Here is a 12,708-nt window from a genome sequence, read left to right on the forward strand (position 1 = left end):
AAGTTTAAAAACCCAAGCCACTAACACGCTGGAAGGGTCACCTGCATAGCTACTGAAATTGCCAAGGTCAGGAGTAATGCTGGAGAGAGCGGTGAGGCAGGAGCGAAAAAGAGGCAGGAGCGAAAAATCGAGAAACAGAGGGAAGCAGCAAGGGAGCACGGAGGGACAGCACTGGTACAACCCGATGCCATGAGTCCTTAAGGAGGACAGCTAACGCAGTCCACTACCTATGCATTGGGCCATTACCTGTGCATTACCAAAAGAACGAAAATATACTACGAAATTGTTAAATCCAACTGAGAGATTCTAAAAGAAGCTAGGATCTAGCAACACTTAAGTGACTGTCCCTAAGGAAGGGAATCCTCCCCTCCCAAGCCTCGCGGAGCTTCAAACTCCACAGTACAGCTCGCACCAAGACCCTGGGCTTCTGGCTCTTGGTCTAGTAACCCCTCCCCTCAACCCGCCCACCCATCCAAATGCAGTTCAAATGTCACCTTGCTAAAGCCTCTGAGCTCCCACTGAAACTGAGGAAAATAAACATTACACTGTAATCGTTTACTACCCCAATCAATTGGAACACAGCCGTTAAGTAACCCTGTAGAGTAGTTCCCCGCCTCCTCCCTCTAGTCTTGGCAGCAAGGACACAAGAATGATCAGGAAGGAAAAGAAAAGGACACTGACAACTGAGAACTATAGATTATTGACTGGGGCATAAAAAAGGACCACAGGTACCACTGAGACCTCTTCATGCAGCTAACAAAAAAGTTTCTCATAACTTGACATAACTCTTACATTCAATCATACCTACGGTATGAAAGGAGGTAAGCCCAGAATTAAACTTTTTGTGCCATGAACTCCTCATGATACTATTTTTAAATATCTAAGTTTACAAAAGAAACCAATTCTACTGAAATACAATTATACTATACTAAACCAATTTAAGATTTAGAAAAATTTATTACGCACTGAATAACAGAATCTAGTGCGATATTGATCCACTAGTTACCATAATTTCAGTTAGGGGTTAGTAAAAATAAAGATGTAACATATCTTTATTTTTCCCATTGAGGCTGACAACAGTCCGTAAATTCTCTTAAAGTTAAGAAGCCCCAATAAACAAATATTGTCCGAAATAGCAGACACCATCTGCACATCTCTCACAAAGGGTTGGATAAGGCTGAAATCCTTGCATCTGATTTTCTTTCTCCCCAGAGTCTCTTCTTCCTTTTAAAATTACCACACTGGTCTACCAGTAATCTCCTTGTATTTCTTTCTGGTCTCTAAGGCTTGCTCTACTCTCCCCATTCTTACCCAGCTCCTCCCCTTCCTCTTGCAGTGCTCCAGATGAAAGAAGATAGCAGTCAATTAGCAAATCACAGGAAGGGAGAGACACTAGAATTTTGTGTCAACACATAAACAACACAAAATTTCCCATTTTAACCATTTACATGTGTGACGTCAATTGCATTCACAGTATTGTATCAGCATCACCACCATCTGTTACTAAAATTTTTTCATCACCCACCCAAACAGAAACTCTGTACCCATTAAGCAATAATCCCCACTTGCCCCCTCTTCCCAGGCCCTGGTAAACTAATCTAGTTTCTTTCTCTTTGAATTCGTTAATTCTAGGTATTTCATATAAGTGAAATCATACAATAGTATACTTTGGTGTCTGGCTTATTTCACGCAACAGGATGTCTTCATGGTTCATCTGTTTTGTAGCATGGATCAGTATTGCATTCCTTTTTGTGGATGAATAATATATTGCATTGCATATATAACCCTGCCACCTTTTAAAGTGCTTTTACATAATTATCTCATTTAATCCTGAAAGCAAAAACAAAAACAGTGAAGTGGGCAGGACAGATATCCTCATTATTATTTACAAAAAAGGAAAACTAAGGCTGAGATGTTAAGCGATTGCTCAGGGTCACACAGCTGTCATGCAAAAGGCAACAAATACCCTGTGGGAGCAATCTCAACTTCAACTGCTAAAAGGACTCCAAACATGGGATGGTCTATTTAAAATTCTTAGAACTCCTGGGATGGCAGCTTCAGGTTTGAGCAGGCAGTAAACACTTGACAAAGGGTGGCAAGTCTTGAGTACTGAGTACTAATCCTACCGTTATTATCCTGTTACCTAAAGTGCTCTGACTCTATTTCCTCTTCCACAGAGTAGGATAACAATCATGACTGCCTGGTCTTACCCTCATAGAACTCAGGTAAGATGCTCTATGTAAATGTTTATAAACTGCAAAGTTATCACTCTCACTGATACTAAAGGATACCATACAAACAGTGTAGGGGGCAGTCCTAGAGCAGCCTGCTGTTTTTCTCTGGAACCCGCAAAATACAACCTGTGCTCAGATGTGTCGACCCGGCAGGATAAAACACAATCCCTCACTAGGTAAGGAACTGCTGGGAAATTCCTTCCCCTATTATACCAAGCATGTGCAAACATTCTCTGGAGATGCTCTGTCTCTGGTGGGCATGTTTTACAATGTCCAGCTCATACCCTGGTGATATATCTGTCCCTGGCAGGGAAGGAGAGGGCTCCTCAGCTACCGTGCACAGGTGTGTGCGCGCACACACACACAAGAGGAGTGTAGCACCTAAAATATCCCCCTGTGTAGCCCACAGACTGACACCCACTGGCTATGGAAAACCAATGCTCACTAGAAAAGCTAACCTTGCTGTCTCTTCTCTATATAAATAAAAGGTCTATCCCTCAGAGCCTATACAAGTCATGCTTTTGCTGGTGACCACACCACCTATAGTAGAGTGAGTTGACATCTCTTTAGGTGTCTCTCCTTCTGACCAACACAAACAAAAAGGCAACACAGTATGCATTCATTCAGTAAATAAATATCTCAGTGCCTACAATGTGCCAAGCACTGTTTAATTACCCAGCTGGGGATACAATGATTAGAAAGACAGAAAAGGCCTTGCTCTCAAGAAGCTTATATTCAACAAGGAGGGTAGGAGAGACTGACAGTAAATGTGTTAAGTAAACATGAAAACTCCCAGTAATAAGTACTACACAAGGGATTTTTAACAGGTTGATGTCACTGAAAGTGACTGATGGCCACTATGAATTACTGCTCAAGAGGCCTCTTTGAGGGCACAAACTACATCACAAGGAGCCAGCAGTGCACACACTCAAGGAGGTAAGCATCCCTGGCAGAGTAAACGGCTGGTATAAAGGACTTCTAAAGAGAGCACTGGTTGGGCCACGGCTCCCACTGAGACTCCTAGTCACATGCAGTCTAGCTAACTAGTTAAGCACTCTGGCTGTAAGGTCAAATAAACCTGGACTCAAACCGCAGGACAAATGCTTGCTAGTTTTATGACCTTATGCAAAGTATTCAATCTCTATATACCTCAGTTTGCTCATCTGTAAAATGGGGATATTAATAGTGTCTCTTTTATAAGATTACTGTGTGGATTATGTGAGATCATGCCTGAATATAGATAGCAGAAGGCCTGTAATATGCATTTAATAAATACCAGCCATTTTTATTAGATGAGCTATTACATCTTCCCCTCTCCCTCTCTGGTACATCCAGGGATGTTCTCATATCTCTATATCCAAGGGAGAGCAGGAGGGTACCTGTGTCACATCTCTTCTATAAAGTATTTCCCATCTAGCCCACCATCTCCCACTCTCTGGAATGATGTATCACTCAACAGGTAGGCCTTGCAGCCTTGCACTATTTCACTTTTGACACAAAACCTATGTAGGAACCCTAGTCAGAGACCTTGGATTCACCACCAGCCCCTACCATAGTCACTGAGTAACTGTGGATACACCAGTCTCTCTAATGGTTAAAAACAAAAAAATTTCCCCCAAAGGACTGTTCTGAGGAGAAAATGAAGAGGCTTTATGAACTGCTGAGGCTCTGCATTGATCCTCTCGCTAATTCTTCGGGCAATGCTCAATCATGAGAGCTTTCCATGTGCTGCCTATAGTTGCTGGTTTACTTGCTCCTCTTACCGCTAGATTGCCAGCGCTTCAGGCCAGGGACTCAAATTGTCTTCGGGTCCACAGGTCCAATGCACATTGGCCGGACCAATCAGCCATTTATCGTTCCACTGGACTGTGAACTCCTTAATGGCAGAGACCGTCTCAACAATTTAGGGCAGGCACTCAGTAAATCTTTACAGAATGAACAGAGTGGATAGCTTGTCTTCTTGTTAGATGATAATCCTCTCAAGATCAGGGTCCATGTCTCAGACTTCTCTGACTTCCCAAAGTCTGGTACACAGCTTTTCACACAAAAACCACTCCAATATTTAGTGGAAGAACCATCAGGACAGAACCTTCTCTGCCTCTAAAGCGGAGATCAAAGTAAAAAAAAGAGAATGAGCACCTGTACCAGTTTTGCTGTAGCAGGAAAAAGAGTCCAGTGGAACAGTAGGCTGGTTATGAACCAACGAAAAGAAAAACAGCTTTGGGTCAAGCGAGAATCCAAAATGTCATTAATTGAGAGTGTGTTCAAATACTCTCTCCTTTTGAATAATTCTTACTTTTTAAATACAAAAACCTTATAAATTCCTTCTTCTTTATGAATGATTCTTGCTTTTTTATTATAAAAACCTATAGTTTCAAGTACATTTTCTTACTGCTACAAAACAAGACTGATTTGGCATGTTTTTAGTACAGCATACCCTATTTTAAGAAAATCCATAATGACAAAATAGAATTGACAAGATATACTACAAAATATCACTCGATTTACAAATTACCAATTGCACAAAAACTGAGAAAATTAACAAAAATGCTAAAAGGTAAGAGTAACTGCCAATTAAAGCTCAATCGGAAATAAAGAAAAAGAATTTCTGAAATTAGAAATATAAGGCAACAAGTTTTAAATTTTACAAAAATATGATCTGTCTACAACATCTTGAGGCAAATCATCTATTTGAAACCTAACCCAACATTCTTCCTGCTGGGCAGAGAAATATTTCTCCACTTCACCTTTACCCCTAATTCCACTTGATATCTGTATTACTTATGCCACTTCTGGAGCACAAACTTTCTGCTTTATATTACAGTCACCAGCACAAGAATATACACTCCTTAAAGAAAGAAAGTATGTCACATCATCCACAACAGACAGCAGTGCCTTGTATATAACAGGTGCTCAATAAATGCTTATGAATAAGGATTACTATTTTTAAAAGGAAGATTCTACTGTACTGCATTTTAAAAAGCAGATGCCAAATGTTCAGAGAATGAAGTAACTTGTCACTGACATTCTCAGTTAATTTAAAATGTCTTGAAAATTAAAACTGGTAATGCCTACCAATTAAAGTTATTTCTATTTTTAATGTCTTCTCCCTTAATAACCAAATAGGAACACATTTCATATTTCTGCAAAAACTAACCTCACTGAAATATAAATAAATTAAATTACTTTCTAAGACATCAACTACCACACTACAAAAATGTTCACCTTTTTTTTTTTTATAATTAAATTCGGTTTTGTTGAGATGTATTCACATATCATACAATCACCCTTGGCGTACAAACAATTGTTTATAGTACCATCATATAGTTGGGCATTCATCATCCCAATCTATTTTTGAACATTTTCTTTACACCAGAAATAAGAATAAAAAAAGAAAAAGGAAAAAGGAACATCCAAATCATCCCCCCATCCCACCCTATTTTTCATTTAGTTTTTGTCCCCATTTTTCTACTCATCCAACCATACACTGGATAAAGGGAATGTGATCCACAAGGTTTCCGCAACCACACTGTCACCCCTTTTAATCTACATTGTTATACAGTCGTCTTCAAGAGTCAAGGCTACTGGGTTGGATTTTGATAGTTTCGGGTATTTACTTCCAGCTATTCCAATACACTAAAACCTAAAAAGGGATATCTATATAGTGCGTAAGAATGTCCACCAGCGTGACCTCCCGACTCCATTTGAAATCTCTCGGCCAGGTTCATATTTATTTTTAAAAAGAGCTTCTTTAGGCATATAGCCAAACCAGTCAGTGACAAAATCCCGTTTTTGGTTCTTGCTCAAGGTTTCTACCAAAGCATAATAACACCTAAATCACTAGATTAACTCGATGATAAAAATATGTTTCTTGTCTACCCAGCGACTACAACAGTATTCATACCTGGTAGGCACGCTCCATGAATATTTGCTGAAAGAATGACATTCATGACTATCTAATGGATTTCAAAGGTGTGACACTCATCTATTTGGGAGCTTACCACTGCTCACACTCACCTGTGGAGTCTCAAAATTCACATCACCCTCAATCCAAGGTTAAGAGAACCATGCTACCATGTGGAACCTTCTCAAGCCCGCTTTAAGTGATCAATGAAGATGCTTTCCCCTCAGTAGAAAAGATTCTATCAACATTTCAGGAGTCATTAAGTAGCCCTTAATAGAAAAGAAATACAAGTTTCCACTCATTCAGCAATCCCGCATGTCCTCTACTAAATTAAGTACAAAATCTCTCCAAGTAAATTTGATAATAAACATTTCTAGACTTTTAAATCTCTTTCTAAATTATAAACAGGGAACAGGGATATATAAAATTACAAATGGGAGAAGGAGGTGACCACTACCTTCTCTGGAGCAGTGCAGTATTTGAACTCAGTTTGTGGGGGAACAAAAACCTTTAAAAGGATCTAGTTCACCCTCCCACACAAAGCAGTAATTCTTCCAATGTCACCAACAGTTGGTCCTGCAGTTTTGACAAAGAGACAGCATATTTCCAGGAACAGAATGCTCATTTTTTCCCAAGTCAACCCATTACCCTCCTGGGTAACTCTGGCTCTAAAAATATTTTAGGGTTATCAAATGACTTTTCTTCTGGCCCCAGCTTCATCCCAAGGTGGTGAGTACAAAGCTTTTTCTACCATAAGGAAAACTGGCATCAGAATGCTTTCACAACACACCCCACCCCTCTCAATTACCATACAAGAAGTAGGTAATGAGTTCAAGGCATGAAGACATCTCCCCAATAGAAAGACAAATTTATTTTCATAAAACTATTATTTAACACAGAAGCATACAACCTTAAAAACTGAAAAAGCCTCAGAAGCTATCTAATTCTACTTCCCACCTACTGTAGGAATTGCTTCAATAACAGTTCCTGGCCTGGAATCTTAAGATGGGGCAGGGGGAGGGGGAAGTTCTTTCTTTGGTTTGAGTGTTGTTATTCTGAGCACAGTTCTAAAAAGCTGATTGTTAGTACAAAGATCTTGTAGGTAACAGGGTTTGATAAAATTAGAGTAAAAGTAATCTGTGCATTCCATTACTTCCCATCATTACTTCAATGTCTCTTGCTACACAATTCCCAACTGTAAGAAGGCTAAATTTGTCACCTACCAACAACATTTTTAAATGTCTTTAAAAGGATGTGAGCTACTAAAAATATCCGAGCTACTTTTGGGGCCAAATTGACTAGGTTTTCCATCTTCTAAAAATCTTTTAAAGTATGACGTAGTTGGACATGGCTTTCTTCAGTCATTCACTCAACAAATACACAGTGAGGGTCTACTCTCTGCTGGACAGTGTATTGTGCTGGGCGTGGGGGAGTCAGTGAGAGCTGGGAACACCCAGCCCCCACTCTAAGGGAGTTTGTTTATAGAGGAGACAATCAGATGATCACCAACAGAAATCACAAATTGAGAAAAGTGCTAAGAATGCAAAGTCCGGGATGCCATGAGGATATGTAAGACAGGAAAACTGATCTAGCCTGGGAATTCAAAGAAGGATTTGCCAAGGAAGTGATGTGTAAACTGGGATCTCAATGCGGGCCAGTCACATTTATGTTAAAACAGGTTTCCATAAAAATGAGAGGTTTAGTCCAAAAGGCCCTGCTACCTAAAAAAAAAAAAAATCTCGTAAAAAAGAAAAACAAAGTATGCTACAGAAATGTTTAAAACCTAGGGGCTGAAAGTCCTTTGGGGGGGCTGGACAGGGTCTTAGTTATCTTTGAATACTTCACATCACCCTGCCAGAAATAATCGCTAGCATAGTAGTAACTCAAATCTTTGCTGAAATGACTAGTACCAGTATTAAATCAATGTTCATACTATCTTTAGTTAAGCAAAATAAATTTACAAAACTACATCTCTTCACACAAGGAACTGCATTCCAAACTCCCTCGTGAAATGCAGGTGCTGCCATCTACCTCACAGGACTTCTGTGAAGATTAAATTGAAGTGATATATGGCAAAATGCTGGGGTAAATTCTAAAGTGTTTTTGGAGTATATGGTAATGAAAAAGCTTGACCAGTCTCTTCTCACTAAGACCGTTCCCTAGATTCAATCGTAGTTTCTTTCTCTTACCATAAGAAAAACTATCACAAGTGTGTGTACCTCTCTAGCCCTGGCTTTCTCTGAGAGGGTGGGACTACATCAACTCTATGGTCTCTTTTAGCTCTAGAATCTGACGAGTAAACGTTTAAAAACAACCGAGAAACACTCCTTGGCTTAGATTTTAGATCACTTCCTCATCCTCTCCACTCCCCAGCAGTTTTCTTCCTCTCAGGAATGGTAGCACACAGTTCAGAACTTAAGTGTTTTAAAAGACCTATTTTCCACTAGTTTTACATGCAGATTGAAGTTGAACTTATTCAACCAAATCAGACCTTCTGAATGATCCAAACTGTTGTAAAACTTTATATTCCTCAAGGAAAAATGGGGGGACAAAAGTCAAAATAACCAACTGTCAAAAAATTTACAACTCCTAACATAAAACATAAATCTTGGTTTTCTGATTATTTGCTGTTTTACAATCAGAAAATAAAAATCACAAAAACAATCACTTATACTCAGAAATAACAATAAATAAATGCCAAGTCATTCATGGAAAACAAAAACAAAACAAAATTACAACGGTTAGGAGAGACTTGATATGTCCACTATTTAATGCAAATATATTTACAAGACCAAAATTTTACAAAAAAACATTAAAGTGCTCAAATAAATTATGGGGGTAAAGGTAATGTAAATGTTTAGGATTTGTCTTAAGATCTTTTTTTGGGGAGGGGTGTAGTTTTGAAAAGTTCTCTTGGTTTTACTCTTCAGGGAATAAAGAATCCCACTAAAAGGAACACTGTTCTAACCACATTTTGAGGCAAGAGCCTTGTTTGTATGATGCAAACCAGGACTAACATCCAGATAAGGCTCACCATTAGAATGTCTCAGAAATATAAAAATATAAAAGAAGATAAACTTTTAAAAGGGTAATGCCTAGTGATTTTAATTGTTAGTGAATTTAAGCTCACTAAAAGTTAAGTGAAATTAAGTTTTTAAACACTTTGAATTTTTATAATACAAATTTTAATAACTTAAAACCTAAACATATTTCCAGAGAAAAAGTTGATCTGTTCATACCTAAATCAATGTCAAGATGGCAGCTTCCTGTTTGACACTTACTCTAAATGCTTATTTTAACTATATTTTGCATCCACTGTTTTCCAGGGCTTTAAAGTTCATCACAATTATTATATTATCAATTAAAACATATACACTGCCACATTCTCCTCCTTTTAAAGAGAAGGTGGAAGTTTAACTTGTCCAAGGTTTCCAAACGAATCAGTCACAAAGTTGGGACCAGGCCTAAAACTTCATCTCCAAGACTACTAAGTACTACACCCTTTCCCAATTCCAAAAGAAGAAACGAGGTCAAACGGGGTTTTCCCCGTAACTTCTAATGGCATACTCCAAACACAATAGCACACTTATTACGACAAACGCTGACAAAGAAGATTCACCTTGAAAGAACTGAGAAAATTTGATACATTTAGTTAACATTGTTACTCCCCTACTTCTCAGAACCAAGCAAAAACTCTGTATTGGATCTGGAAACACTAAATCCTAGAGAACGTTCAGTCTTCAACATGCACCATTTATTTTCATCCTAACCGAACATCTGTAAATTAATCTTGTATAACCTTTTCCCAAAACGAGGTGCTGTGAGGTGCATTAATTTCCTCACTCTTCCAAGAGTCAAATCAGAGACCATCACCGCAAAAGCAAGCAGTTCTCAGTGAGAACATTGTTGCGTAGCCAATGGGGAAAAAAAAAAAAACAAAAAAAAAAAAAACCAGTTCTATAAGTTGCTGCTTTTAAAGAAATATTTTTAAAGGATGATTACATACTTCACAGAATTACTGTTAAGTCGCCCGCCAAGGATCGTTCCTGTAAAGTAGCTTTTAAGGCATATCCCTCCCTGTATGGGACACAGTCTGACTTGTTGGACAAGATTAATTCGAGCACGCTCACACAGAACCCCTCTGAACCAGTTTAGTTCGTTGGAAACATCATTTCGACCTCCTAACTGTTAGTACTCAGCCCTTCCCACACTGTAAGGGACAAGATACTCCTCTCTAACGATCTCTCCGAAAAAGGCTTCCTCGGCGGAGACGGTGACAGCCGTCCTCCCTCGGATGTTTTCGGAAACAAAGTGTTACCACCAGCAGGAGAGGCTCCGAGGAAGTGTCAGTGCGGCAGCAAGTGGAGTAGCCCTTCGTGCCGAGCAGGTCCTTTCTGACCTAGTCTCAGTCCTCCGCTTCCCAACCCCAGTTCCTCCCTAGAGACCTTCCCAAGCCGCCCCGAGCCCCTGTTCCCTAACCCAGCGGGAGACTCCCAGCCCTCCCGGGAGGCGAGGCGCTCTGGGCAGATAAGACGGCCACCCCACCTCTTCCGGGGACTCGCAGGCCCGCTCACTGGCCGTGTCAGAGCCTGACGGACCCTGACGGAGGGGAGGCAGCTCGCTCCTCCGCGGCCTCCCAGCCGGAACCCCACACCCCACGGCCCCTCTCCGCCGCCCCCACCCCTTCGGGACGCCACCGCCACCACCCTCCGCGCTCCTGAATCCCCCTTCCTCAGAAACACCCCAGCGGAGTTACCGGCCCACTCAAAAGTAAGAGCGACGGCCACCCCCGTCGGTCACCCTGGCCCCCGCTGTCACCGCCCTGTTCCCGGCCTCTGCCCACGCCGCAGGCGAGCCCCGGTGACGCCCGGGTCGGTACCTTGCGGACCCCCTTGTAGATATAGAAGTAGAGCTCCCGGCCCACATTGAAGCAGAGGCGGTCGCCGTTGCCAGACTGGTCGTTGAGGTTGACGAAGGAGACGCGGACAGGATTGGATCCCTGCGAGTTGAAGGGCACCCGGTTGGGGCGGCTGTACTCCGAGTGCGGCAGCAGCTTGTACAGACCTTCCCGGGTGGTGAATTGAGTCTTAATCTCGTTCATCTCCTTCCCTCCTCCCTCCGTCGCCATCTTGGAAAGCAGCGTTCATCCTGCCCTAAGTGCCCGGATCACGCCCACCGCGCAGGCGCCGTCCCTGGCCCTCGCTCCCCCACCCCCCGCCTCTTCCTTCTAGCCCCTCCCACCCGCGAGTCGGCCCCGCGGAGCCGGGCAGAGGGGCAGGGGCGGGCTTGTTTACGGCCCGACTGCGCAGGCGTGCTCACCAGGCGTGCTCACCTGGCGCGCTCCGCCCAGCGGCCCAGGTGAGCGCTGGTGCAGACCCGCGGGCCGGCAAGCCGCTCCTCCGGCGCCCCAACGGGGAGAGCCGGCGAAGGGAGGCCGCGACGGGGCTGGGGTCCGGAGTGCTGAGGTGAACTCGGGGCAGCTCCCTCAGCCACCTCCGGCCGCGGCGTGGGAGGCACCGGGGCCCTGAGGATTGCGGGGAGACAGCCGCCTCGGCCGCCGCTGGATTCGGGTCAGCGCGTGGGATCCTGAGCGAGCGCCGGAAGCCCCTCGTATTCTGCCCTCGGGAAGGGTGTGGGAGCGCCCGGACGCTGGGAAAGGGGGGCCTCGCCTGTCGCTGGCCCTCCCTCAGCCACCCAGGGACCGTCCCATCCACGAGGGCCGAGGCGGACCCGCCCGACTGTCTGGAGGCCGCGGTCCGGAAACCCCCTGCACCTCCTAGTCTCGGTTTCCGAGAAGGTACCCAAGGACTTGAGCTTTACGCTTCACCATCTTTTCTGGGGGTCCGGGTGGGGGTGGGGGGGTGGGGAGGGGTGGGGGAGGGTATAAATATATCTAGCGTCTGTATTTGCAGGTCAAGCATCTGAATTCCTACCTGTAGTGAGCATTGGCTGATATTAAGGAGAGTAGGTCGTATTGGCGCTTTTTTCTTACCTAGAATTTGTCTTCAACAGGGGTTGTTCAGAGAAAAGTGGGGGAGCGGGAAATGGCTTTGGGAAGCAGAGACTGAATCTATGCAGGATTCACGTAGCATGCTCAATAGTTTATTATGAGCTCTTAATTTAAGAAAAAGAGATAATTTTTTTTAAAGGCTTAAGTGGAATCTGGGAAATATTTACTAGGAGATCCGTTGGTATCATTGTATGCATATACTAGATTAGGTGTGCAGAGACACGTACAGGTGTTAGAGTTAGATTAATCACCATTTTAGACCTGAGTTTCTTGGCATGTTGCTCTAGAAGAAGAAAGCGCCTAAGTGATAGAAACGTTCTGATAGAATTCCAGTGGGAAAAAAAGCCAACATTTTTTACACCAAGAATGAACTGTTTCTTCAAATTCACATCCTTGCTGGAAGGTCACAAAAGAAATTGAGGGAAATAAGTCTAAAGTAAGGAGTGTCTAAATCATAAACATCTTATATATTACAAAACAAGCAAACAGCCAGTAGAAACTGCCAATGATGTAATAATGCATTTGACACTAACATCCTGTAGCCTTTGTGCATGTTGACA

At 42.6% G+C, this 12,708-nt stretch overlaps 1 protein-coding gene across 21 annotated transcripts in view; it reads right to left on the reverse strand.

The window, feature by feature from the left end:
- WDR20 (WD repeat domain 20) overlaps window positions 1-11,307 on the reverse strand; it is a 60,775-nt gene extending 49,468 nt beyond the window's left edge. For 20 of the 21 annotated variants that reach the window (XR_005216185.1, XR_005216182.1, XR_005216183.1 and 17 more), the window contains exon 1: window positions 11,018-11,307. Coding sequence is in view for 11 of the 21 variants with exons in the window: in XM_037831826.1 (XP_037687754.1) it covers window positions 11,018-11,266 (249 nt within the window). In the remaining 10 variants the exon portion in view is untranslated. Of the gene's footprint in view, window positions 1-6,251; window positions 6,408-11,017 lie in introns of all 21 variants that reach the window. The other variant, XR_005216190.1, reaches the window with a different exon arrangement.
- Between the last annotated feature and the right edge of the window lie 1,401 nt (window positions 11,308-12,708).

The sequence above is a fragment of the Choloepus didactylus genome, chromosome 4 (assembly GCF_015220235.1).
Source record: "Choloepus didactylus isolate mChoDid1 chromosome 4, mChoDid1.pri, whole genome shotgun sequence".
Lineage (NCBI taxonomy): Eukaryota > Metazoa > Chordata > Mammalia > Pilosa > Megalonychidae > Choloepus > Choloepus didactylus.